Source organism: Furipterus horrens, unplaced genomic scaffold (assembly GCF_987537825.1).
Source record: "Furipterus horrens unplaced genomic scaffold, mFurHor1.1.pri manual_scaffold_6, whole genome shotgun sequence".
In the NCBI taxonomy this organism is placed as follows: Eukaryota; Metazoa; Chordata; class Mammalia; order Chiroptera; family Furipteridae; genus Furipterus; species Furipterus horrens.
Window position 1 is genome coordinate 100,028,947 of NW_028327176.1, and position 24,178 is coordinate 100,053,124.

Sequence of the window (24,178 nt, forward strand, 5' to 3'; positions counted from 1 at the left end):
GTAATGCATTTGGTGCTAGGGCCTAACTATAGCTCAAATACACCCTTATAAGATACATAAAATTAATTTTTCCTCATTGCCATTACAAGTGACACAAGTGAGCCCTCTGTAATTGCCACCAGCATGTCTCATCTATTACAGAGTCAGCATTAGTCATTCAAAGCATTTATTCATCGACATATTTTATATGTCAGGTGATCTTCAAGGTACAAAGATTTAATGGTAATCAAGATAAACTTGATTCCTGCCCTTTTAGAGCATAAATTTCAGTGGAAAGAAACAAAAAAATCAATACATAAAGAAGATAATTTCAAGGCTATAAGTGCTATCACATAAACAGAATGATATGGCAGTAAATTGTAAAAAAAAGAAACAACTATAGATTGAGTGAGTCATCAGGGCAGATTTTCTGATGTTGTGCGATGTGAATTAAACCCTGATAAAGGTGCAGTATTTCAAGAGCGTGGGAAAGAGTATTCCAGGTAGTGGGATCAACAGAAACAAGAATCCTGAGTTTGGAAGGACATTGGTATCTGGATAATCAGAGGGTTCGGTGAGGTTGCAGTGTAGTGAGGAAGGGGGAAAATGGTACAAGTAGATGTAGAAAAGAAGACAGAAACCAATCATTCAGGACCTCGTGGATCAAGGTATGGAATTTTCATTCTATTGAAAGTAAAATAGGAGGCCATTGGAGGATTTTAGTAGGGGCTTAACATCTGATTTCCATGTCAAGACTGATCTTTTTTCTCAATGGAAAAGGAAGAAGGAAGAAGATGGCATATCAATTCCACTGTTGCTCCTACTTCAGAGATAGGTTCTGGAAAAACATTATGCATTCTGGATAAAGGGGCTTGTAGTATCTGCTAATAATCATTAAAATGATTCTAGGTAGACCTCTGTTCCCCTGACATATTACCCCTAAAGGTCTTGCCTGCAGAGTATTCCACATCTGACATCAGTAGATCAAATGACTACCAAACATTCCAAAGTTCTACAAAAAAGTAGGTAAAGCTGAAAGGAAAAAAATCTAAAATAGAGGAAGTTCCAATTACTACTGGGTGAACCAGCTTACTGAACAAGACAATAAAAAGGCTAAGAAAAGTAAAAAAGGCCAAAAAGCCTGATTAAAAAGATACTAACCAGAGCAACTCTGTATTTAAGTAGAGAAATTAGCATAACTTCCCCAATTCTGACTTACCCTCTTTCAATAATAGAGATCTCCTTTGTTCTTTAAAATTAAAGTTAAGTTCCACATCTTATATGAATATTTATCTTACGTTTACCAACACTTTCATAGAGTGTAATGTTGTGTTATTCTTAAAATGTGTTGCACTATTGCTAAAAACTATAGCTATTGCAATAACTGAGGAAGTAAAATTGATCATTTTGACAATTTCTTTTTGGAAACTATTTGCTCATATAATGTACTTCTACCAAAAGCTTATAGCATTCAGTAAAAGAAGTGAGTGAGGTTCCATTCAATCTGTTCAAATATTTTCAGAAAGTTACATAATCCTAAGTAGGTTATAAATTGAAAATACTGAATGGCTGTATTTGGCAAGCTCTGAGCACAAGAAAGGAGAAAGTTCTGATAAGAAGAGTATGTCAGAAATATGTACAATAAGTACTAATGCAAATGGGAGGAGGGGTAAATTAAAAAGAGGCAGGGAAAATATCCTCTACCATCAATCATTATTAAACTCAGCTGAAAGGAATATAGGTCAACCCAATGACCACCCTTGATGGAGCCCATAGCAGATGTCTGACATTGTTTTTGTTGCTGTTGTTGTTAGCACCCAAGTTCCTACTTCCTATTAGCATCTTATCTCCCTGTTGTTAAAATTCCCTTTCTATGTATTGTTTATGAAAGGTAATGCCCAGCTCCATAAATATCAAAGGGGAGGGTGTTTCTCATTCCATATCTGCATAGACAGGAGATAACATATAACATGGAAATGGCCAGTTGACATTGTGGCTCCTGAGACTGAATTTTGATGATGTCATTCACTAGTTAGAGTCGGTATTCTCTGAAGTGGCAGACTGGACCAGCCTCTTATTGCTACATAAACATTGTCATACATTAACTAACCTTCCAGAGCAGACTTGGTTTTTCCCAATTTTTCAAATCAAATTCTCCAGGCTATCATGAATTTTGTAAGGTTCCAATAAAATTGCTTTTTTGGCTTAGGATAGCCAGAGCTTGATTCTAATGCTTGAGAGGAATAAATGTGGTTAGTACTGACCCAGGCATTATTTAATCATTTTTTTCCCCCTCGGTGTCCAAACTCCCTCCAAGCCAACACTGCCTAATTCTACTTCCCCATTTAGTGAAACTATCTTCTATGTTCCCAGTGTGCGTTCCTCCCCCAACCACAGCCCCAAGAACCACAATGCCTTATGTCTCTGTTTTTCCAACTGAGAACCTACCCCTAAAATACAAAAATTATTAGGAGAAAATTTAAGCCAAAGCTAGAGCAGCTATTCTTTTTTTATTTTTAATGAAGGCTTTTTAATTTTTTAAAAGATTTTATTTATTCATTTTTAGATAGAGTAGAAGGGAGGGACAAAGAAAGGGATAGAAACATCAATATGTGAGAGAACCAACTGGTTGCCTCTCACAGGCCCCCAGCTGGAGACCTGGCCCACAACCTAGCCATGTGCCCTGACTGGGAATCAAACCAGTGACCTTTCAGTTCATAGGCCGACACTCAACCCACTGAGCCACTCCAGTCAGAGCTAGAGCAGCTATTCTTAAACTTAGTATCCTTAGAGTCTGAAATGGTATATGTTAAAAGTGTGGTCTCAGAGACCACACTAGGTCAAAATTAAAGCATGAGAGAAGCCTAGAAATTAGCATTTTTTACAAACTAAATAGATTTCTGCTCAACAGGATCAAGGAACCATTTGACTATGAAGGAAAAGAGCCATATATGAATGGGTCTCTGTCTCATAATGTATGTCATATTTCATTCATATTTACCTCACCCATTGATTTCTTCAGCAATATGAGATTTCTTTGGCATTCAATATACAGTTTGCTCTGATTTGCCCGTGCTTTCTGGTGAATTTCTTGTTACTATTTAAAGCTTGTTTATTTATTTTGTCAACAGGTCTAGCTTCTTATAATCAACTTTAGAGCATTTTGCAAAGGTCAGTTTCTCTACAGAGACAACTTAAATTCTGCCCCTCGAAGGAATCCTTCCTCTAAGCATGGGAAGTGGTAAACATATGTCATTAGCAACCACTTGCCAAGGAATCCTAATATAAGCTGAAAATAAATGCTTACTGCTTCAGCATCTCAGAGAACACATAAACCTGTGTTTCCTTTTAATATATCAAAAATAAAGATTACTGGGAGTGAAATATTTTCATACCAAATTGAAATCAAATTAAATTTTTCTCTTTTGAAAATTATTATATATTTACTATTCTGAGAATAATTTCTGTGTAGAAGGTGAAAAAATCAAAACATTTTTTCTAAACTCTATATAGTTTTAATTATAGCTATATAATAAAAATAATTCTGGTTGGAAGTTGAAAACACAAGTTTTAATCTCAAATCTGACTTTTAAAAATCTTATAATTTCTTATTTTATTTTTTTACATATTAAATTCATATAATTCTACCTCTCTTGGTTATAGTATTACAAGACAGGATTAAGTCTGTAAACTATAAAAGCATTTCACAAACAGGAAGTACTGGAAATACTAAGTTAATATTGTCACAGAATAAGTAATTTAATTTAAATAGTATTGAAAAAATTGGTCTGTGGGGTTCACTTTAAAACTGGTTTCTCTTTTCTGTCCTAATGGCTTGGACAGAAAGAGCCCAGAGGTCAGGGGTGGGGCAGGGCGGGGGCACCTAAAATATTTCCCTCAGCCCAAACTAAGTATAATGGGCAAAAGGGTTTTGGACAGGTGAGACGTGCCTGGCACACCTTCCTCCAAAGAAGCCCTTCTTTTCCCTAATGTGGGACATTGAAAAATTAATACCTGCCTTTTTTCTTCTAGTGGTTATGGACTGAATGATGTCTTTTAACCCTGTTGCCAAATCTGTTGCCCCAGAATACAACAAGGATGCCAGCCTGTTAAACCAAGCACGCTGCTGTCCAGGGACAGCCAACTGACCTGGAGTCTGCACAGTCCTTCCCCATGTGGGAAGGCAACCCTCCCCTCCACACCCCCACTCTTATTAGGGATTTCTGGACCCAAGGGTAGGTAGGACAACAACCATGCCCAGCCTGAAGCATCTAGAGGAGCTCAAGACCTTTGCTCATTGTCCTTTATAAGGTTATAAAGGGTCTTAAGTCTGAGAGGGAGGGGTTGTTATTTTTTATTGTTAAAATAATTAATTAATTATTTTAAAAAAAGAAGAATATATGAAAGGGTGAAGCAGGAGAGCTTTGTATGTATGACCCATGGGCATGAACTTGAGGGGGGGGATTGCTGGAGGAGGGGTGGTTCTGGGCGGAGGGGAGCAAAGGGGAAAAAATTGGAACTATTGTAACAATATAATCAATAAAATATACTTTAAAAAATAAATAAATAAATAAATAGTATTAAAAAATAACAGCAATAGTTTATATAGTTTTATGTGTTTGGGACTATTCTAAACAGTGTGTGTGGGGGGGGAGAGAAAGAGATTGAGAAAAGGGGGGAGAGCCTCAATTAATACTCAAAAAACCCTATGATATCATGATCCCATGTCTCAGATGAAAAAGCTGAGTCACGGAGAAGTTAAATAACATGTCAAAGACCCCATAGTATTTCACAGGCACTTTGCATAAATGCATCAAGAACAAAATATTTTTTTAATATTCATACCAATATCCACAAATATTTTGGAATTCATCCTAGAATCTTGATAGTTCCATGACATAAATATACATTTTTTCTCCTTATGAAGCTTAACAAAATAAATGCATTATATTTAATTAAGAGGAGTTTGTACTGTGCTCACCTCCCTTCCAAATCCTGTGCCTCTAAGATGATTGCCTGCTTTTACACAGGTAGCAAAAATAGCCAACCGGAATGCCATGTAATTGCTGGAATTTTAATTGCCTGGGAGAGAGGAGCATAAAATAGTATTACAGTCAGAGCCAGGGTGAACTTAAAGTTAGTGACTATTCAAGTTTGTGATTTATGAGGCTCCTCTACAATGTATGCTCATTCCTCAGAATCTTCACCAGAGAACTAGTCCTATATATTTTCTTACATAATCTAAATTCCCATCCCTAATATCACTTCTATGTACATCACTTCATTTATTTATCAAATATATTCTGATAAAAGACATAGAAGTCATTATGCTCATTGTGCAACACTATGAATTCGATCAATAGTAACCATGAACTTACAATACCAAAGATTTTATGCCAAATGAGATACCATTGCTCACTAGATCATGACGCATACTTAGCAGTTTCAAGAAAAAAAGTTAAAAGTATAAAATTTGATTTATCAGATTCATTTGCTTCTTAAAATTAGAAAAATTTACCACTATTGGATAATTCAAGTAATTCTCAAGTTCAATGGGATAGTTTTACATTCCCAGTATAGATGTAGACTGTTTGGAATGGGGAAAGAAGAGATTCTTGTTATCTCTCTCTTTAGTGAAAAGACATCTACAGTTATTGCTTTACCTATTTTATAAGTTTTCACTCATGGAAGCATGGAGAACCTGGCCTCAAGATCATGAGATTCAATAGGTTGGTACACAAGTTAACAGAACAGAAAATGGGATTTAGGCAGTAACCTAAGGGTCAGCTGGGCATAGAATGAAGACCTCTGGGTCTTGATTCAGCCCAGGGGCACAATGTGAGAAAGGAGGGCCAGATGCTGGAAAATGCACTGGATGGGATGTGTTAGGAAAACCAAATAATTGTCACTTTTTGGTAACTATATATAAGACATTTATTTTATGCCAGATTTTTGTTAAGGACCTCATTTTTCTGACCTATCTTTCAATGTGGAAGCATTTTTGTTGGAGTAGTCCTCCTAATTTCCTTCTACCCATTAGATAAGCATAGCTTATATGATTAGTGAGTTTATGAGGAAGACATGTTCATCCCATAATACATGAGGTCTCTGTCTTCCAAGTTTAATACTTTTGGAGAGAGCTACAATCTGGTTTCTTTCCTATCATACAGTAAGTGGTCTGTCCCTACCAAGGAGGACTAAGGTCATTCGACCTTGTTGATGACAAAAAGTATTAATTTTTTTCAAGAATTTCCTTGGTGTTAGGATGCCTGGCAGGATCTAGCAGAAATTTCTTAGAGACTATTAAAGAGGGAGCAGCATATCAGCAAAAAACACGACTTCAGGGAGGAGGCAACAGTTGCCCATAGGAAAAGAACTAAAACCGCTGGAGGCAAAGTGACATAACAAAGACAGAAGGAGCCAAGTGTGGTGGCCGTGGTCAGGGACTATCACACATCCAGATGTAAAGATGCTCAGTGAGGACTTTCGATGAAGATGGAGGCATAGACTGTGTCTCCCTCCACAACTAAGAAGGAACACAACTACCTCAAAACTAGAAACAACCAGAAGTTCCAGAAAATCAAACTGCATGGAAGTTCAGCAAACAAAGATATAAAGAAGAAGTGCTCATCCAGACAGGTAGGAGGCGTGGAGCCAGGGCGGAGAGGATACAGTGTGGTGGCGGTGGCAGCAGGGACAGCGGCCGTTTGAAAAGTCAAGAGGGACACCTTGGGAGCATTCCCAGCTCCTCACCGGACATTGCAACCCACAGCCCCAGCATGGGGGAAAATCAAGCCTCATTGCTTCTGACTGTGCAGACCAGTGGGGTTTGGGGTGGAGGCGGAAACTGCCAGTCTCAGGAGAGTCTGCCTGCTTAAAGGGCCCCCACGGTCCTAGAACATTCTCAGACCCACCCACTCTGGAAACAACGGCCAGGGCAGCAGCTAGAGGGGCGCCAGTCTGGTGCGGAGGTGGGAGAGGTGCCCGGAGGGGGGGCGGTGAGTGCTGGGCAGGTGGCATTGTTCTCTCTTAGACTCCTCCCCTACATACAGTGACACAACGTGGTGAAACAGGTCGCCCTGTACTTCGGAGTCCCTAAGGCTCCGCCCCTTACAACATAACAGGAGCGACAGCTCTGCTTGGGATGCGGAGGCAAACAAACACAGGAACCTGTCAGAATGAGGAGACATTGAAGTATGGCCCAAAAGGAGAACCGGATCAAGGTTCCAGTGGGAGAACTAAGTGACAAGGAGATAGCCAACCTAACAGATGAGGAGATAGGCAACTTAATAGATGCAGAATTCAAAACACTGATGATAAAGATGCTCACAGGTTTGACAGATATGCTTGAGTATGGCAAACACATAAGAGAAGAAGTGAAGGCTATGCTAAGTGAAACAAAGGAAAATCCACACCAAACCAATGGTGAAGGGAAGGAAACCGGGTTTCAAATAAATGACTTGGAACATAAGGAAGAGGAAAACAGTCAACAAGTGCAGAATGAGGAAGCAATAATTGAAACAAATGAGGAAAACTTCCCAAATTTTGCCAAGGAGATGGACATACAGGTCCGGGAAGCACTGAGGGTCCCAGGCAGGCTGGCCCAGAGGGGACCACACCAGGACACATCATGATTGAGAAGCCAAAGGTGAAAGATAAAGACAGAGTCCTGGGGGCAGCAAGAGAGAGGCAGAGAGTTGCCTACAGGGGGGTGCCTATAGGACTATCAGCTGATTTCTCAGAGGACACTTTGCAGAAAGGAAGGGACTGGCAAGCAGTATTCAATGTGATGGAAGGCAACCTACAACCAAGAATACTCTATCCATCAAAGCTACCATTTAGAATGGAAGGGCAGATGAAGTGCTTCCCAGACAAGGTGAGGAGTTCACCATCACCAAGCCATTATTATATGAAATGTCAAAGGGACTCACTTAAGAAAAAGAAGATCAAAACTATGAACACTAAAATAACAACAAACTCACAACTATCAACAACTGAATCTAAAAAATAAAAACAAAATTCAACTACGCAAATCTGAAAAGGAACAGAATCACAGGTACAGGGATCATTTGGAGACATATCAGCTGGGAGGGGGAGGGGGGAGAAATGGGGAAATGGTGCAGGGATTAAGAAGCATAATTGGTTGGTACAAAATAGACAGGGGGAAGTTAAGAATAATATAGGAAAGGTGAAGCCAAATAACTTACATGCAAAACCCATGGACATGAACTAAAGAGGGTGGGATTGCTGGGGGAAGGGGTTACTGGGCAGAGGGGAGCAAAGGGGAGAAAATCGGGACTACTATAACAACATAATCAGTAAAATATACTTTAAACAAAGACAAAATTATACCCAAGCAATTATAAGTGTTGCACATAGTTTTTTCAAACTGCAATTATGTGTACACAGATTAGATTTATTTTGGAAAAACATAAGGAAACTTACAATCTAAGAACAAGTCACGTTTCATTTCAAGTACTTATCTGTATAACGCAAGAACAATCAAGAAAAGCTAATGATATTTTTTCTGAGATAAAAACTATTGCTGAAAAATAAAAGCAATATTTACCTTACATAACATACTAATTCCCTTGTAGGTGACAAAGAGCAAACTCAATATTTCCAGGAAAAAAGTAAAAAAGCCCAATAATTGAATTTGTGAGAAAGCAGTTTACAGACATCTACGACTAAATGCAGGCTTGAGAAAGGTAAGGAGAGTCTTAGAAAAAACTTTTCCTGTTCAACTTTTATGCACATTTTTAAATTCAAACTTGGTGACTGAAGTTAATATTTAACAGGAATTCTATGATAATTATGAAAAAACATTAAGCAAAGGTGTTACAGAACCCCTCGGCTGCTCCAATTGAAAACAAACCCTCGGGCTCTTTAGTTAGGGGCCCGATTGCCCGCCGCCAAAATTATAACTCTCAATACCAGAGTTTAGTGAAAAGAAAAAGAATTATTTAACAGTTATATAGACTATCAAGGTATTTATTGACAGGAGCTAAGTGCTCCAAGGAAATAAAAATTCCCCCCAGAAAGATAGCAGAGGTCAGGAGAGAGGAGAAAGCAACTGACTGGGCAAGCTGAAAAGTTGTAGATTTGTGATGGGTTTGTAACCACATGGGCACGCACAATGGGTGAGAGACACATAGGTTCCCTATGGGCAGGAACCTCATCTGCCTTGTTCACCTTGTTCACCACTGTACCCCCAGTACCTAGAACAGTGCCCGGCCCATTAGTAGGTACCTAATAGATTTTTGTTTTGGTAGATGACTGAATCTTGGAAAGGCTCCGAATGAAACCCAGGCTTATATATTTCCCAGGAGAACCATTTCAGAGACCTGCAGAGCTAATGATATGTTTGTTTTCCTGAATGAGTTGGTCTCCAGTGGTGTTTGCTAAAAACACAAGCCCTTTTCCCCATTAGAGTAAAGGTGAAAGAACTCAAGGAATGTTTTCTTCCCTTCAGAAGTGCGTGAGGGCAATGTTCTTTTCTAAGCCCAGCTGCTCCCTGCCCAGGCCTAGAAACATGAAGTGTGATTGCTCATTCCAAAGTTTGCATGACTACCAATGTTAAAGGTCACTAACATGTGCAGCCCTTTACAAACAAGCCAGGTATTTATTTTGCCTGCCTCATATGTGCACTCTGAAGACTGACGAGGTGTGGCAGAGCCTATTGTGCATAATGGCTTCAAATCTAGGCAAACCCTTAATTTAGTTTCAACTAAATACAAAGAAAGGAACTGCCCCAGGATTGATAGCATGTATCCAGGAGGAGAAAATGTTCCAGCTAAGCAAAAAATGGAATGAGTTGAGATGTCATTTCATATGATGAAAATAAAAAGGAGTGTATGTTCTTTTCTTTAACCTATAATCAGGGGTAACTGTGATATTTCAGTTTTTTCTGAAAGTGGCTCTTCCTTCTCGTGCATTCCACCTCTTCCATCTTGACCTTTTACTTCAGACAAATAGAAGAAATTAAAGAGATTCTCATCTGTACGCATCTCTTTTACCTTTGTGTGGTCTCATAAGCATTTCAGGAAAAAAGAAAGGTCAATGTCCTTCCTACAGTAATCCTTACTGTCTGCACTTTGTTTTCTTTCTAAGAATATAAAACCCTTTGTAATTTCTCCACAACATGCTTTCAGTAACTGAAGAAATACAAATTATTTCTTTCTTTTGATTTTTACTTTTTTTCTCTCCCTCATGCCCTCATGCTTTCCAACATCCAATAAAGTTTCTTTCTTTCTTTTTTTTTTTCTTACTTATTTGTTTATTTGTTGGATAGGTCTTCCCTGTCTCCATTTACCCTGCAGATGGGCTGAGAATGAAAATGGAGGATTTCTTAGCTGCTTGTCATGAGATCTGACTTTTGACTTCTCCACTGTGTGAGAACAAACAGCAATTATCTTCCCATTCAAGAAATTCAGCCTGGAAGCTCGACTTCCTGCAAGTGTGTACTCACCCTCTTAGGAGGTTGTTCAACATTCTTGACATTCTTGTCTGTCCATAGATTGTGGGAGTCAAGGTTGGGAAAGCAAAGATTGGAGCCTCTGATGCCTGAAATAGCTACACCACCTGTGGAGGATGTAGGCAGACCCAGCAGCAGACCTGTCAACCATGAACTCCCTTACCTGTATTTTAGTGGCTTAGTGATGACATTTCCTGGTAGGGCTAAATTAACAGAGAGGAATAAATTAACGTAGAACACTGTGATAAATGCCAGGAGGAATCTTGGAAATGTCTCCGTCAGCAGCAAGCAGTCTTTCAGTGATTCTTGGGTCTTGAGTAGTTTTTGGAGCAGAAATAACATGGGCTTTGGAGTGAGACACATGGGTTTACTCACTTTTGTCTCTTTCTAGGTGAACTTGGCCTCTGGTTCCATTTCAGTAGAACTGAGAGGGTAATTATAAAGAAGATTCAGTGACATTCTCTCTGTGAAGAATCTAGTACTGAGACATGTAGCTGGGACACAAAAGATTTATAATAGAAGGCTTGTTGAGCATAAAAGGCATTGGTTTTCAATAAATGTGCCTTGAGTGGACTTCTGAACAAGGTGGAAATGATAAACATGAGCATGTATTCAGTGGCGGCACAAGGAAAATGTATCTGTAGCTATGCCAACATTTAACCAGGAACCAGGACAGTGTCTTAAGGTGATATATATGGATATTAACTCTTAGACTCCTTGCTACCATTCCTCCTCCTGGGAAAGTTTTAAGATAACTGAGCCTGTATAGGAAATATATGTTGTAATGTACTTTTGTTTAGCAGGAAGAAGCATTTGCAAAGATAAAGCTGAAATTCAGTAGTGAAGTCTCACCTCTTGGCAGTAGAAGGTGCTGATTCCTACACCAAGGTGCAGATAATGTCAGTTTCAGAACAGAGTTGCTCATTGCCCACATCTGTGTCTACTGTGTATTTTTGCACACGAGGATGGTTTGATTGGCTGCACTGGGGGCAGAATCCCAGAGTTAACACTGAGATTTGACACTACTGAACTGGCAGGGAGATGGGAGCAGAGAGGGTGTGTGTGTGCAAAATCAGTAATAATCTTCTAGTGACCTTCAGGACCAGTGTCACCATCTTCTGAATATCATCTATGGTGACACTATCAGTAACTTTGAGAGACTCGCAAATTTTTTGAGAAAATAAAATGTATCCAGACCCATTTGTGTGTGCGTGTGTGTGCGCGCGCACGTGCGAGCGCGAAATAGCCCTATAAAACAAGGAAGTTTTTATTTTGAAAATTAGGTAGAATGCCCTAAAGTTGTGAGATCTCTTACCTCTCTACTTCATATCTGGTTCAATCTCAAAAAAGAATTTCCAAATTTCCAAATTTTTGAAGTAAATATCAAATGTAAGTTTGCAAGGGAGAATACAGACATGTTCAAAGTGGGTCCCATTTATGTGGAAGGATAAAGTCCGGAAAGATATATTTTAAATGTTTAATGATTATTTATTGGTAGAGGGAAACTGAGGAGGAAAAAGGATAATAAAAAGGGAATTTTTAATTTCTATATTATATACTTTTATATTTATAATACAAGAAAAGTAAAAAGTAATAATAGCTAAGATATATTGAGCACATACTATGTTCTGAGAATTTTGCCCCATGCACTATTTGATTTAATTTTCATAACCACCCTGTGGGCAAAAACTGTCACTATCTCAATTTTACCATTGAGGAAACTGAAGCCTTGGAGGAACTCAGTCACTTGCCAGAGGACATTAGCCTGACTGCAAGGACTGCAATGCAAGTGCAGCATCCAGATTCCATATGTCTGGTCACTGTATTAAACTTCCTCAAACGAATAAATAAATAAAACTTAAAATTTCTTTTTAAGAAACAAAGAGTCAATCTTACTACTCATAGTCACACCTCATATACATCTTGTGCGTACACTTGGAATGTAAACTTTGGTTCATTTAAACACTCAATCAAATGTATATGACTGCACTACACAACCGCTCCCAGCTGCTGCAAGGCCAGGATGAGGAAATGTATACACAGTGGAGGGAGGCAGGGAGAAAGGAAGAGAGGCCAGAAAAAGACATCTCAGGCAGGTGGCTGGTCTTCCTTAAAGTAGAAAACAAAGGCAGAGGAAGACAGGGGCCAGAAAGGGATTGTAATTCAGGAACCTGAGAGAGCTGGACAGCTGGAAATGCCCTCAGTGGAAGTTATAGCAATGCTTTTTTATGTACTTTAAAGTCTCTTTCACATTAATAAGGAAAAAATAATTAGAAGTTTCTTTTGGTTTGTCACTCTTCAGTGTTCTTCCTTTTAAAAACTTATTTTGCCTGGGCTACTTTTCTACTTGTCAAGGGTCCTTAAACTATTCTATATATAATGAACAAAATAAAAGGGCTCCTTCACAGCCCCTTATAATCATTCCCCTCACTTTTCAACAGGTATTTTCTAAGCCATTTGGATAAAATATCCCAATATAGTTTGCTTCATTAAATCCCTAGCACATTGACCTCTATACTCCTGAAAATGTGGCTGTATTTTCCCACTGAAAAAGAGGAAGAGAAAAGAAAAAGTATCGAACTCTTATGGTATTTAGGCACCACACAAGATGGTTTATTTACTTCTCCGTTTAAGCCTCCCAATGAGCCCGAAGATTGAGGGGGAAAAGGTAGCCCATCTGAGATGGTCAGTAGCAGAACTGAGATTTGAACCCTTGTCTCTGGTCCCTGAAGATTGCATCTTTTCCTTAAGCTCTCTGCTTTGAAACAGTAAAACTGTCCTGTAGAATTCATGCTTCATTATTAACATTTTGAATATCATTATTGGCCACCATTTGTTGGGTGCTTAGCAAATACCAGGCAGTATGCGAAGAATATTCAGGCTCCTCTCATTTTTTCCTGAAAATGACTTTGCAAGGAGTTCTTACCTTTGCTGACAGATGAAGTGACTAAGGTTTGGTAATGCAACCAGCTGATCACATTTAGTAAGTGTTGGAGCCAGGCCTCAAACCCTTTCTTTCTTAACAGTTGCATTGCATTGCCCAGAATACCCATCCGGCTTTGAACACTTCTCTGCTCACACCTTTACGTAGACTTTCTTGGTTCCTGAGGCTCACAGAAGTGTTGACAATAGAAAATGAAACTAAAAAAGGTCCTCACACCCACTCCTCCTTCCCCTCCCATGTAAGGGCCTGTGATCTGAATCACCTGCCCTTGAACTGAAATGGTCCCTCTCTGAATCTCTATGTCAGCAGTTTCCCAAATGTGAGCATGAATTAGAGCAGCGACTTTCAACCATTTTCATCTCAAGGCATGCATAACCAATTTTTTTGCCAACCTGAGAAAAAAATAAATGTAATTTGATTCAGTCATACCGGATAGCTAGTGTTGTGTTGGCTGTTGTCATTTTTTAAATTTGATAATCTAAGGGAAAGAGCTCAGTATCCCTGACTAAATAGTCAGATGTTGCATGTTTTAAAAATTCTTCCTGGCCCTGGCTGGTGTGGCTCAGAGGATTGAGTGCCAGCCTGTGAACCAAAGGGTCCCCAGTTCGGTTCCCAGTCAGGGCACATGCGCGGGTTGCAGGCCAGGTCCCCAGTTGGGGGCCTGTGAGAGGCAATCACACATTGATGCTTCTCTCCCTCTCTTTCTCCCTCCCTTCTCCTCTCTCTAAAAATAAATAAATAAAATCTTTTAAAAAAATGTTTTTTAGTTCTTTTTGGCCATGTAGTTCAGTTGGTTAGAGCATCATCCCAATACACCAAGGTTGCAGGTTCAATTGCTGGTCAGGGCACATACACAAATCAACTAATGAACACATAAATAAGTGGAATAACAAATTGATCTCTCTCTCTCAAATCAATATAAATAAATAAGAAAACTCTTGCAGCACACCAACTGAAAATGGCTGCTTTAGAGACAACTGGAGGGCTTGTTTAAACAGGTGTCCCTGGGCCTCACTCCTGTGTTTCTGATTTAGGAGGTCTGGGGTGGGGCTCAAGAATTGGCATTTCTAACCAGTTCCAGGTCAGGTCGCTGCTGCTAGTGGGGGCTGTGGGAGCGGGAGGGTACACTTAGAGAATGTTTGCCTTTCTCTAAGGGAAAAGCAGGGCATGAGCACTTCATGTGGCGCAGTTTACTATGTAAACAATCGTCAACATAAATTCTTGGAGTGATTCCATGAATACAACTTCATTTTTATTTTTTAAATTGATGGGGAGAGCAGCTGTATAATATTTTCCTCAATCAGGTGAAATAGAGGACAGGTGGGGCTGGCTTCCCTGCCCAGGCGTTTGCAGAAAAACAAAAGCTCATTATCACCAGTGCCAGGAGAAGCTTTCATGCCACAAAGCATTGTCCTTGGCAGTGCCTGGCTCGTGTTGTCATGGAATTCACTGCTGCCTTGCCCATGCCCTGTTGGGGGGCAGAGATGCAATCTAAGAACCAGGAAACTTTATCCACAAAAGTAATGTGTCCCTTGGCAACACATCACACTGGGGCGCTCCTTGGCTCTGGTTTCAAGCATCAGGTCCGATTTCCAAAGGGGTGTTGCCTCCCATCTGGTTGGCATAAATGTAGCTGTTGGCAATGCTTTATCTATGACTCCTACCCAGCAAGATAAGGTCTTGCCAAATCTACTTGGGCTGGTACTCTTTGGTGATAAATCTCTCTTCTCCCAGGGTGTTACCTATGAAGAGACACGGAATCAGAGAGAGCCAGGACTGGAAGGGATCTCTGAGCTTATCTAATGAATGCAGGTCTGTGGTTTTACTGATGGGAAACTGAAAAGCAGAGAAATGACTGAGGCAAGGCAGAGGCTGACCTCCCAAGGACTCCATCCTGGAGAGAGCCCTCCACATTAGCCCCACAGGAGGCCATTGAGGCACACCAGGTTAGTATTAAGCCAGCTGAAATACAGACCAATTCTAGGAAAATCTGTGGTAATCAGTCAACTGTGGGGCTCTTCATATAATGAGGGCCGTGGAGCAAACTGCAAGTAGCCCTGATCCTTCCTGTCCACCTTTGAGCACCTGAGTCTCTGCTCTAAGTGCAGTCACTGATTTATGTTTTTTGTTTTGTTCTCTCCGTTCTTAAGACCTTGGGTACAAGATGGAATTTCTAAAGAGTCTGGGTAACTCAGTCATTGATGTGTGACTCATGTCTGACAAAACTGTATAAAATTTGTCAAATTATTTCCCGAAGGAAGAGAGAATTCTAAAAAAAAAAAGAAAGAAAGAGAGAGAGGGAGAGAAAGAAAGAAAGAAAGAAAAGAAAGAAAGGAAAGAAAGAAAGAGAGAGAGAGAGAGAGAGAGGAGAGAGAGAGAGAGAGAGAGAGAGAGAGAGAGAGAGAGAGAGAGAGAGAGAGAGAGAGAGAGAGAGAGAGGAGAGAAGGAAAGAAAAAGAAAGAAAGAAAAGAAAGAAAGAAAGAAAGAAAGAGAGAAAGAGAGAAAGAGAGAAAGAGAGAAAGAGAGAAAGAGAGAAAGAGAGAGGGAGAGAGGGAGAGAGGGAGGGAGGAAGGAAAGAAGGAAGGAAGGAAGGAAGAAAGAAGGGAAGAAAGAAGGGAAAAACAGATCCCGGAAAGCTCCCAATCTATTTTGCACCCCGTACTTGAGTTAACAGGTTTTCTGGCAGATGAGAATTCCATACCAACCGTGGCTAATTCCTGCCTTGCTTAGAAACAAACAGCCTTTCCTGCTCACCAGCACCCTGGGCATAAACCCAGGAAACAGAGGTCTTACTTGCTGTTTTGAAACAGAGCTATTATGTTCTTAACTCCCAAATCTTTTTTACTATACAAAACACAGCAGGAACACTGCAAATTGTTCCTAATTAGAGCAGTCGGATTAAAATGCCTTTCAAACCTCCAAATTCCCTAGTGGATCTCAGGTGTGTTTCAGCTGCCCAGGCGGATTAAAATGCCTTTCAAACCTCCAAATTCCCGAGTGGACCTCAGGTGTGTTTCAGCTGCCCACAACTTGTCCAGGACTTGTTTCTTGGTCAGAGTCCGCCCCCTGAAGTTTGATAAAGGTAAGTACAGCACAGCCCTGCTGCCTTCTTAACAAAAGGCAATTGTCTTTTCTATTTAAGAATCATTCAGAAGGAAATGGATTTGGGGCTCTTATGAAAATCTGCATCAGTCTAAAAAACATTCTACGTGCTACTGAATGATTATGCTTCATCCCCTTTATTTGTTCTGGAAGCATGAGAAAAACTTGAAATTAGTCTCTCTAGAAGAGCTAGTTACAGATCTGGAAGGGCTTATCTGATATACGGCCAGACAAAGTCTGAACATGATTCCATTCTATTGTGAAACATTTCAACAGTGAGATTTCTTACTCTGAGTGCCTGTTATTCATATAGCAAAGATCTTCACGTTTCAAATTGAGATGGGCAGGTCAGGTACCTGATCTTTCCTGACTCTCGGCAGCATTTAACTCAGGTTCTATCCTGAAAACCCTTTTTTTTTCTTTTAAAGTATATTTTATTGATTATGCTATTACAGCTGCCCCAATTTTCTTTTTTCCTCCTTTGCCCCCCTCCTCCCGATACCTCCTTTCCCTCCAGCAATGTCCCCTGCTTAGTTTATGTCCATGGGTCATGCATATAAGTTCTTCGGTTTCTCCATTTATTTTACTATTTGTAACATTCCCCTGTCTATTTTGTACCTACCAGTTGTGATTCTTGATCCCTGCACCATTTCCCCCATTCTCCCCCTTCCCCTCCCAACTGATAACCCTCCAAATGATCTCCATACCTGTGGTTCTGTTCCTGTTCTGCTTGTTTGCTTAGTTTGCTTTTGTTTTTTACGTTCATTTGTTGATAGTTGTGAATTTGTTGTCATTTTAATGTTCATAGTGTTGATCTTCTCTGAAATTCTTCTTAAAATGCTCTTCTTAGCCAATGGGACAGCACGTTCTCCTGGTTTCCGACCTACTTCAGCAACTGCTCCTTCTCATCCCTTTACTGGATCCTCCTCCTCTCCCTACCTCATGAGGATGGGGTGCCCTGGCTCAGTGCTTTGAGCCCCTTATTTCTCTCCCTGTATTCACTACGTCATATCTAGTCCCATGACTTTAAGCACCATCTTCTCCAGCTAGAAGCTAAGCTGGGGAAGAATCCACGTACAGCTCACTCAGGTTGTTGGCAGAATTCATTTCTTTGCAGTTGTGGGAACAAGAACCTTGGATTTTTGCTGACTATTGGTTAGAGGCTACCTGAGACCCATGTGGCCAGCTAGACTGCCCTGTCACATGGGAGTCTCCAACATGGCCACTTGTGTTATTAAGCCTGCCGGAGGAGTCTCTTACTCCAGCCTGCTTTTAAGACAGTCTTGTACAAGGTAATCAGGGGAGCAATAACCCATGACTTTGTCATAGTCTATTAGAATTATGATGACCTTAAGTGTACCTCTAGCCCAGATCTTCCCTTGACCAGTAGATTAGCATACCAAGTGGCCTTAAAACCTACCAGGGTAAATCCCTAGGAGACACTGGAAACAAGGAGCAATCAAAGGCCTTGGCTGTTCTGGGCACTGTAGTCAGGGCTAATACTCAAAAAGGATGGCAGTATGGAATTAAAATGTCTTCACACAGTGTCTATTTGCCTGCTGCTGTGTATTTCACCTGAAAACGGCACTGACTATGCATGTAAATAACTTCCAGAGAGTACCTACAATGTATTATGAAACAAATCCTGTTTTAGAGCAGTTCCCTGCAAGCCGACTACCAAACTCTCCCTCACTTTGCCACTTGCACAGAGAGAATTCTGGGAGTAACGAACCTCGTGTAAACTTCATAAAGCTTTCTCAGGATTTCAGCTTATTTTTAAGGCTATCATGAGGCTGTAGAAATGGATTAGGAACCCAAAGTCCTAGAAGTCCCCAATGATCTGTTATTGGCTTTATAGTCTTTGGTGAGCCCCTCCACCTCTCCAAGCCTCCACGTCCTCATCTCTGCACTAGGTCTGATGGCACACCTCACTTCACTGCATTGGGGACCAGACGAAGCTGCCTTGTAAACTCAAAAATACTGCGTTAGATATGAAATGGAAATTTTCACTTTATTTCTCATTACCTTTCAAAGTTAAGTAACTAAACCTAAAAAGCAAAAATAAGCATAAGATCCAACTGGCAAATTGTGGAGGGAAATGACTTTTTCTTAGGAAATTTATACCAATAACTTTCTGATAAGAAAGTGAACATGGCTCATCAATCTATTTAAGGAAAGTTCATGAAGTTTTCTTACTCTAATTCTGATGATTGGAAATGACATATGAATAATCTAGTTTATGAAAAAGGAGACCACAGTTTGCGGCAGTGAGAAGCTGGTACAATTGACATAATTTCCGATGAAACCTACTCTTCTACATTTATGTAGCAATTCTTTTGAATCAAACCACATGAAAATCAATCTTTCCATTTAATTGAACATAAAGAGGGCAGAGATGAAGCCACTGAAAACTCCTTCTTTTATTCCCAAACTTTTAAATCAGAAAATTTCATCTAATATTGAGCTAATTTCTTCACTGACATTTAGCTCTAAATGTCAACTTGCTCCAAAAATTTTTTTTCTTGATTTTATGGTTTCCAGCCTTCGTCGTCGGCAGCCGTCCGTCTCGAGAGACGATGGTGTAGCTTCTTAAGTGTCTATCTGCACCGCCGAGAATGGCTGTGCAGTCCGACTCGGGAGTGACACGGCATCTGTCTCCTCCCGTGTTGAATCGACATCTTGCGATGACGCTGGAGTGTCCTCTCCAGTGGAGCTGAAGCTACAGAGCCTGGGCAGGGTGATATGGAGGGTCTGCTGTTGCCCATGCAGCAGACCCCCCCTCTCTTCGCAGCTGAAGGGTCCAAGGGAAAGACGGAGTCGATACAGCTTGGGTTCAGGTGCGCCGCAGGAGTTGCCGGTGTTGACTACAACGTCAAACCGCCTTAGGGACTCCGGCTCCGGATTTTCTGTCGGGGTTTACTCCCTTAGCCTTTCCCCTGAAGAGGTATGCCGCAAGGCAGCGGAGGTTTTTTGGAGTCAGAGTTTTCCTTCTCTGATGTACCCTGACTGGAAGATCGAACCAGCGACACTTAGCTCGCAGGCCGACGCTCAATCCACTGAGCTAAACCAGCCAGGGTTTTTCCAGCCTTATTCAGTTGATAAAAACTGAGTTATTCTGATGTCATTTGAGGACTCTCCAGTAGAAGAAAATGCATACGTGCCTAAGAGAGGAAAAAGAAGATTAGAATTCTGGCTACTGTGTTGGAATCAAGCATGAGATCAAAATGAAAATAAGCATGTGCAATTCCTTACAACTCTGGACAGTTTTAGGAAGACAGCAGTCAAAGATCTAGAATGCAGCTGGTCAACAGGAACAGCATTTCATTCATGTCACAGAAACTTGCATTTGTCAGACAACTTCTCATTTGAGAAGAGAAGCACCATATTTTTCAGTTATTGCTGGGAAATGAGATGAGGTAGACTTGAGATCACAGAATGTTATTGCTGAAAGGAACCTTAGTGATCTCTTAGTTTTCTTTTACTTTTACTGATGAGGAGCAACCTCCAAAAAGGTAAAGAGATTTGTGAAAAGCGCTCAGGCTTGTTGGTGGCCGGGAAAACAGGACCCAAGGCGTGTGGATGAGCACATGAAACATTTTGGGAGAGAAGTGTTTTTTCAAGTTCAGACACTTGAACTTTATCTGGAATTCAAATAATTTTGATTGGAATCTAAAATGGGTTGCCTGTTTTCCCACCTTAATAAGGTATTAACATAACATGAAATGGAATTCTTAAATATGACTTCAACTTAACTTGTAATGCAATGTCTCTTCCTCAGCCTCTATGCTATATGCTCCCTTCTGCTCCAGGAATACAGAAACTATTTGCAGTGCTTACATATCATTCTTCTGGTAGCTGAGTATCATTAACATTAGCAACAGCCAATACATGAGCATAGGAACAAAGCATGCCATAGGCAGTGGAGACAGTGCTCTCTTCCCCATGGCAGATGGTGTCTCCTCCTTTTCCAGGAACACTTTAGAGGGGAGGATACACCCAACACTAGGCATAAGCCCCTGGCCATGGCCTCTGCTCAGCAGCTGTTACAAAAGGTGTGACTCTCTGGTAAGGACACAATGATATTAGTCTAACCACACTCCTTCGCCTCATGACCTCAATGATCACTGTCACAGATTTATATACTGTCTACTTGAGAAAATGCTGGTAATTTGTGATAAAATTAAAAGTGATACTTGCTGATTTGCATGAGTATCAACTCCCCAACATTATTGTGTCATCCTTGAGCACCATTCAGATGAACTCCAGACACAGCTGGCTGATACTCTCACACTTATCACATGAATTTTTTTAAAGTTGCCATTGAGTTTTCCTTATATGATGTATTCATAGTGTCTCTCCCTACCTTTAATATCCTTTTGTTTATTGTGACTCACCTTTGTTTTGCAGTGGGTTGAAAGACTTGACAAATTTGGGTTTAGCGGATAATTCTGATGAGTTTTGCTGCACCTAAGAAAAACAGGTCATTTGGACATTAATAGTGTCCTTTTGATGATGGTGTACATTTCCTGACTTCTTGATGTCATTAACAATCCTTTATTCTATCTACATAGTGTGCTATTCTCCTTTCAAGAAATTATATTAATCACTTTCTTATTCTTCTGCTTTAATCAGTTTTAAATGTCTAAGAACTTATTTCTAAGTGAATCTTGTGTTCCTATATATTCTTACAACTTCTAACAACAAACTAAAAAAAAAAAAACAGTTGTAAATGAGCTATCCTTTTTCATGCCTGTGCTTACATTTCTTGGTTCACACATTTATCACTAGAAGAACCTATGGAGGAAAAACAATACTTCTAATAAAATTGGTCTCCAGTAAAGCTTTGCTTTATTCTGTTTCCTCTTAGTAGTCAAATCTCTTTGTGAATAAACCTTTCGTCATTGGTTCAGAGCCTAAACAGAATTTAAAATTTTGAAAACTATGTTATCAAAATGAAATACAATACTTAAAATAAACAATATGCACTTACTTGGGAAAGATAAGAGTGCTAAAATATACATATTTTGTCCTTTTCTCACTCATTAATTAATTTATTCTTTAATTTAACATATCATACTGAATGCTGTTGTGTGCCAGACACTATTTCATACACCACAAACATTGAAAGGAATAAGTTTTGTTTCTTCCTTCATGTCATGAGGAAACTAAACCAAGATGGGAGATATAGGCTCTTATTATCTGCAGTAGATGGCCAATGACAGTCTCCTGATTTTCATTGAAATATAAAAGTGGCTAACCCATTTCGAGCTCTGAAAAAAGATTATCAAAGAGCCAGGAATGAGAAATGTCTGAAAACATTCCAAAGCAAAGAATCGATTTTCTAGAATTCAGGATTCATAAACATATACTTCTATAACCCTTAAGAAAAATTCCAAGGTCAAGATTATTGCCATTTAAACCACATCTTGCCCCATTTGGAAAGAAAAGTCATAGGTTGCAACATCCTCAAGGACTTGACATAGTATGGAAAAAAAGCCTCTTAGCCATGTCCAGTTATATGCATTTAAGCTGCATTGGAAATAAGAACAAATAAACCCTATTTTGTGGTGGGGGAGTCTGTAGAGGTCACTAGAGTCTGCCTCTTGGTTCAGAATTGTAAAGAATGTGGCTAGGGACAATGGAAGGCCAAGGAGTGGCCCTGAGCCCTCAGCAGGGAGAGGATTTTGAGAGAAACCTCATCGTGAGTCCCCACAGGGTTATGGTGGCTTGAGGGCTGGTACTTGCTGAGAACATCGTTGGTTTATGCATCTATTCCCTTCAGCCAACTATCCAAATGTTCACTGCTGTTTTCAAGATACCTACTTCACCACCCCTTTGCCAATTGCTCGGTGGATGGTCTTGTCTTCTACTTAAAAAAAAAAAAAATGCATCCAGATCTGCACCCACATCATGTCCCCAATCTGAGCATGTTGCTTTGTCTGCACCAGCCTGAAACTTCCTGTGTCCAGGGAAGAGGCTGATTCCTCCACCTGCAATCCAGCCATTCAACTTGACTTCCCAGGAACCCTCTACCATCAATGATCCTCCCTCTCTCACCTGTTTTCAGGCTTTCTCCTTGCTGGCTCCCCCCTTCCAACATATGAACTTGCTCACACCCTGGCAGCTCAGCTCTACCCTGTCACTCCTGATCCTGTGTGTGCTCCTGGTTACCACCCTTGCTCTCTGTTATCTCACAAGAGAGAATTTTCACAGGAGTATTCATCCTGTTCTCTCTCTTCTACTTCTCATCATTCCTCAGCCACTGTAATCTGGGTTCCTGCTTCTTCATTCAAACTCCCTCAGGAAATTAAAAATACTCATCTTTTCTTCTGCCAAATATACTTCTGTTTTAAAGCAAATGAGCCACATAACCAGCCAACAAAAAGCCATTTTATCGTTTGGTTTGAAAATTCAATGGAAGATAAGGGACACATCCAGAAGATGAAGACTCCTCACTGACCCCTGTGGTCTTCTTGAAAAGTGTCAACACTGCATTAGAAATGGGGAGAAAAGACATTGTCATGCTTCTTTGCTTCTGCTTTTGTTTGGTTTTGTTTACTTTTGGGTGTCTTTCTCTCTTTGGTTTTCAAATGAGAAAAATTCTGACATTCTGCTTTGCAGAGTGAAGAGTGTCCTATCTCATTTTATTAAGTAAGGTTTTCCTGTAATGCAGGCACATATGCTGTAGCTCCCTCCTTTTCTTAAGAGTAGTGAACTATTTATTAGTTTCACATTCTCTGGTTCAAGGAGTTTTAGTTCTTTAAGACATAAACTCAAAATCACAGAATGTTAGGACTTCTGACCAAGATGGAGGCCTAGACAGATATGCTGCATCTCTCTCCACAACTAAGAAGCAATACAACTACCTCCAAACTAGAGACAACCAGAAGTTCCAGAAAATTAAGCTGCATGGAAGTCTAACAAACAAAGACATAAAGAAGAAATACTCATCCAGACAGGTAGGAGAGGCAGAGCCAGGGCAGAGAGGACGCAGTGCGGTAGTGGCAGCAGTGGCAGGCTGGCAAAAAGTATGGTCACACATTGTAAAAAGTCGGGAGGGACACCTGGGGAGCACTCCCAGCACCAGACCAGACCACGTAGCTCACGGTCCCAGTGCAGGGGAAAATAAAGCCTCATTGCTTTTGACTGTGCAAATCAGTGGGGGTTGGGCAGAGGAAGAAACTTCCGGTCTCTCAGCAGAGTCTGCTTGTTTAAAGGGCCCCCATGGTCCTAGAATGTCTGCAGACCCACCCACTCTGGAAACAACAGCCAGGGCAGCAGGTAGAGAGATGCCAGTCCCATACGGAAGTGGGAGAAGTGCCTGGGAAAGAGGCGAGTGCTGAGCAGGTGGCATTATTCCCTCTCAGACCACTTCTCCACACACAGCGCCACAACATTGTGAAACGGGTTGCCCTGTACTGACGAATACCTAAGGTTGTGCCCCTTACAACGTAACTGGAGTGACAGCTCTACCTAAGCCACAGAAGCAAACAAACACAAGAGCCTATCAAGATGAGGAGACAGAGAAGTATGGCCCAGTTCTCCAGTGGGAGAACTAAGTGACAGGGAGATAGATGACTTAACAAACGAGGAGATAGCCAACCTAACAGAAGAAGAGTTCAAAACACTGGTGATAAAGATGCTCACAGGCTTGATGGATATGCTTATGTGTGGCAAAC

General features: G+C 40.5%; 1 protein-coding gene and 1 long non-coding RNA gene across 12 annotated transcripts in view; one reads left to right on the top strand and one right to left on the bottom strand.

The window, feature by feature from the left end:
• The first annotated feature begins 588 nt into the window (after nucleotides 1-588).
• LOC150007099 (uncharacterized) lies at nucleotides 589-4,111 on the top strand. The gene is made up of 3 exons (XR_016511784.1): nucleotides 589-647; nucleotides 2,891-2,954; nucleotides 4,012-4,111. It is a non-coding gene; the product is annotated as an uncharacterized LOC150007099 (long non-coding RNA).
• Nucleotides 4,112-18,895: 14,784 nt separating this feature from the next.
• ADGRF1 (adhesion G protein-coupled receptor F1) overlaps nucleotides 18,896-24,178 on the bottom strand; it is a 46,783-nt gene continuing 41,500 nt past the window's right edge. For 9 of the 11 annotated variants that reach the window (XM_090282551.1, XM_090282549.1, XM_090282548.1 and 6 more), the window contains 3 exons: nucleotides 20,894-20,960; nucleotides 19,586-19,660; nucleotides 18,896-19,041 (listed from right to left, as the gene is read on the bottom strand). In XM_090282551.1, the coding sequence (XP_090138677.1) occupies nucleotides 19,587-19,660; nucleotides 20,894-20,960 (141 nt within the window). In that variant the 3' untranslated portion in view covers nucleotides 18,896-19,041; nucleotide 19,586. Of the gene's footprint in view, nucleotides 19,042-19,585; nucleotides 19,661-20,893; nucleotides 20,961-21,330; nucleotides 22,989-24,178 lie in introns of those variants that run through there. The other 2 variants (XM_090282553.1, XM_090282552.1) reach the window with 1 other exon arrangement.